This window comes from Sinocyclocheilus anshuiensis, unplaced genomic scaffold (genome assembly GCF_001515605.1).
Source record: "Sinocyclocheilus anshuiensis isolate Anshui unplaced genomic scaffold, SAMN03320099.WGS_v1.1 scaffold2751, whole genome shotgun sequence".
NCBI classification, from domain to species: domain Eukaryota; kingdom Metazoa; phylum Chordata; class Actinopteri; order Cypriniformes; family Cyprinidae; genus Sinocyclocheilus; species Sinocyclocheilus anshuiensis.
The window spans coordinates 128,509-132,917 of NW_015541086.1; the positions used below are offsets into that span (position 1 = coordinate 128,509).

The 4,409-nt window shown below is 37.1% G+C and overlaps 1 protein-coding gene across 2 annotated transcripts in view; it reads left to right on the top strand.

Annotated features, from left to right (window-relative positions):
- LOC107690715 (rabenosyn-5-like) overlaps positions 1-4,409 on the top strand; it is a 23,289-nt gene that overhangs the window by 8,298 nt on the left and 10,582 nt on the right. For both annotated transcript variants that reach the window (XM_016489122.1, XM_016489121.1), the window contains exons 7-8: positions 2,881-3,134; positions 3,711-3,781. In XM_016489122.1, the coding sequence (XP_016344608.1) occupies positions 2,881-3,134; positions 3,711-3,781 (325 nt within the window). The remainder of the gene's footprint in view (positions 1-2,880; positions 3,135-3,710; positions 3,782-4,409) is intronic.

Sequence of the window (4,409 nt, forward strand, 5' to 3'; positions counted from 1 at the left end):
CAGGATGTTTTTTTTTTTCTCTTATAGCCTTAAATTGTTTGTAAGCACATTGTTTGTAAGGTAAATCCAAATGTAAAATTGTGGAAAATACCAGGATATGTTGTATATTGGCATTCAGGCTAAAATACAAAGATTATTTTTATTTATTTATTTACTTATTTAATTTTAATTTTTTTTTGGGGGGGTCCATGTTGCCCAGCCTTAGCTGTAAATGGATGGATGAAGCACAAAACATGAAATCTGCCATATATTAGTTAGGGATGCACCGATATGAACATTTTGGCCTATACCGATAATTCTTTATATTTGAAAGCCGATAACCGATATGTTGGCCGATATAAATTAATACTTTTATTTAGAAAGGATCCTTTAAATTGATCAAAAGTGAAGACATTTATAATGTTACAAAAAATTTATATTTCAGATAAATGTTGCTTTGAAATCACAGGAATAAATTACATTTTAAAATATATTCAAATAGAAAGTTATTTTTTAAAATTTAAATAATATTTTACAGTAGTACTGTTTTTACTGTATTTATGCAGCCTTGACCATAAGAGACTTCTTTCAAAAACATTATATACACACACTACCATTCAAGTTTTATATATTTAAAATATAATATATTTAATACTTCAATTTAATATTAAAATTATGAAAAAGTTGTTTGAATCAATGATTCAATGACTCACTCATAAACCTACTGGATGAATCAGCGTTTTCGAACGATTCTCTTGAATAAATGATTAATTCAATTATACATGTTTTAAGTCACTTTTCGCCACCTAGTGGCAAAACAATGCAATCGACACAAACGTTATGAGGCAGTTACATTCAAATGCGGATTTGCTCTATTTTGGTCGTGCTACCATAGACATCAATGTTTATATCTGAATTATAAACTTTCATCCCAGTATTTCTGTGATAATATGAATGACTGTAAGACAAATAATGCTGTGTAGTTGAAAAGACTGTTTGTGAAGTGCAGTATGTTTGGGAACAAGTGCAGTATGGAGTACCTCAAGGCTCAGTACTAGGGCCGTTACTTTTCACGCTTTACAAGTTATCCTTGGGAGATATCATCAGGAAACACGGTGTTAGCTTTCACTGTTATGCTGATGATACTCGGCTCTATATTTCTTCGCAGCCCGGCGAAACATACCAATTTGAAACGGGAGAATCGTTGTCATTTAGAAATGAGATCGTGTGGTTGTCTAGATCGAGATCTTGTAACGATTAATCGTGCAGCTCTAGTTCTCGGTATTTCGAACATTACCGAAAGAGACTGTTCTTAGTTCAGTGTACTGTTGCTTCGAGAACTGCTTCTATCCAAATGGTGTTCCTCGAGTCAAGAGGGCATGTGACTTGACTGCAGTAGTTTGATGTTTATATTTTCAGGGTTTCTGCAGGTCTTAAAATGCCTTAAATGTAGGGTAGGCAATTTCAGAGAGGCTAGCAATAGAAAGCTAGCTTTGAAAACCTAAGATCCCACCCTCACTGCAAATCACTCTCCAAAGCCACACCTCCTCCAAAACACTCAAACGCACACAGGCAGACCTAAGGCTAACCAGCGACACAATGAGACACGACGTTGGTGGATTACCCGGCACTGTCAGATTACCTCATGTCTCATTCACCTGTGAGAAAACATTACAGTACAAAGCGCATAATATTACAGTAACGCCGTCCATTCTCGCTCGGTCTGCAGTAGCATAATGAAACGCGCTGATGACCTATCATGTCTGTGCAAACAAGGTGTGCAGAGGTATGCAAATACGTACGCTGACGGACAGGTAGGACAGCCTATCGTAATCCTCGGACCGAGGAATATGATTGGACGAACATTTTATGGTCCTACACCTTCCACAGACTTTATAAATAAATTTAGACCACTTAACTTAGTGATTGCTATCTGGATGTGAAGAGACTTTCAACCAGCATAACAAAAAGTTTTTGAACCATTAAACCATATCACCTTCCCTGCCTTTTCACCCTTCAACAAATTAAGGATTTGAATTGGAACAGTCATGGCATTAAATACTGCATGCATCAAGTGCAGCTAATGCAACTTAAGCCCTGTCCCAAATGGCACACTTCATGTGCACATTCGGTCTTGAGGACTTACAATGGCCGCTGCATGCGTTAAGTCCACGAGACCGCAGGGTGTCCCATTCGTCATTTTAGAGTTCAGAAGGGTGCTTGCGAGAGCCCTCGATGCGCACTTCTGCTGAGCTCTCAGGCCTGCGAGCTACAGTCAAGGCTAGAAGGCATACAGCAAAAACTACTGGGCATGCGCACATCAATATAGCGTCATTTTTCTCACACTGTACAACAATTACTATTTTTGCATTATTGTAAGTGGTAGCTTTAGGGTTGGGGTAGGTGTAGACGTTAATAAAGCACAATCTAATAGGTAGAAAATTTAATTTATTGTTAGCTTCCGGTTTTGTGCTGTATCCCTTCTAGCGACAACCGTGAGCTATGCAGTCGACTTCTAACCGGCAGTCAAAGCGGCATTATGTCACGAAAGTATGGACTCTGAGGAAGACCGTGAGGGTTTAGGGTGCTATTTGGGACAGGGACTTATTGTGTGCTCCATAGACGTTTACATTCAGAGAACATTTTTATGTCTTGTGAACCCTTTCATTTATCCCTTCAATTTTCTTAGAATGATCTCAAAAAATGTATCTTCATAAAACTGGCAGAAACCCTGACAATATGCTACTCTAATTAATATTAAAAAATCCCAAATGTCTTGAGGGAAAGTAGTATTTTTTGTATTTATTTTTTTTTGGTATTGAATGAAGCAGAGTTAACTACTTGTTGGTCATCTTGATCAGGTAGATCATATTTTCAGGACGTACTGTAATGTGCTTTCAGATAAATTAACCAGTGGAACAAGGGAGGCCCTGTGGGCTCCTGGCCAGAGTGGGTCTCCTGGATCTGCAGGCCCAGTGATGCAGCAGATGTCTCGCCGCGGCTCCATCAACAGCATCTCATCTGTCACCTCTGTGTTGGAGGAGAAAGACGAGGACCGTGTACGTTGTTGCCGTCACTGCATGGATGCACTTCTCCGGCATCAGCACAAACTGGAGGAAAAAGACCACGTGCCTGATATCGTCAAACTCTATGAGGTAAAATCGTGTTTAATATAATTTAATTAGATTTTTTTTATCCCAGAGTAAACATAAATGTGTAAATGACATTTAATCCCAACTGTGTTCATTAGAAGTGAATGTTTTTGGAGACCACTTCTTGATGTTCTCAATGGAAATAAGACATGGCTTTCTTTTTGCCATCACTCAAAGAGAGAAAGCGAAAGAGATGACCAGTTAGAACTGACATGCTACATGCGCTTAATGGTATTCTTTCTTCTTTTTTCTCGTCAAAATGAGTTTGGATGGCATTATTATGTATTAATTTAGCCACTTTGTGTAAAATGGCAGTAGACAGCTCCCCTATCACTGTCCATGTTTTGATTTTAACAAATTGTTTGAGCAAATGCAGAGATGTGTAGATTTAGACATTGTTTAATTGTGTAATTAAACATTGAATGACTAGTAATGTCTCATGCAGCCAGTTTAATATAACAAATGCTTGTTGATTGGACCCTGATGATTGCTGCTTGCAGCTAGGTATTTTTGTAATGGTAGCTCTTAATATACAAAGCATAGTCTTTAGTCATAGTATTGATTGTTTTTGCTTTGCAGAGGTTAAGGACATGTATGGAGAAAGTTGAAGCTAAGGCTCCAGAGTACACACGCATGGCAGAGTCTCTCAAGTAAGCCCTACAAATGCAAAAGCACCACAAATGTACATTTGTTGACTTCTTTAATGATATTAACAAATGTACATTTGTGACCCTGGAGCACAAAACCAGTCTTAAGTCGCTGGGGTATATTTGTAGCAATAGCCAAAAATACATTGTATGGGTCAAAATTATGATTTTTCTTTTATGCCAAAAATCATTAAAATATTAAAGGGGTCATATGATGCTGCTAAAAAGAACATTATTTTGTGTATTTGGTGTAATGAAATGTGTTTATGCGGTTTAAGGTTAAAAAAACACATTATTTTCCACATACTGTACATTATTGTTTCTCCTCTATGCCCCACCTTTCTGAAACGCGTCGATTTTAACAAATCGCATCGGTCTGAAAAGCAAGGTGTGCTCTGATTGGGATGTAACGATTCACTCAACTCTCGATTCGATTCGATTCACGATTTTGATTTCACGATTATTATAATTTTTACAAAATTAGATTTAAGACAAATTATAAATTAAATGTATCCTTTTATTATTGCTTGGACAAAATGCTGCACATTTCTTTGTGAAATTGAAATATAATACTATAATAATATACTAATATAGCACTTGCATATTACTGCTCTTTTGTTGGTTTTGATTG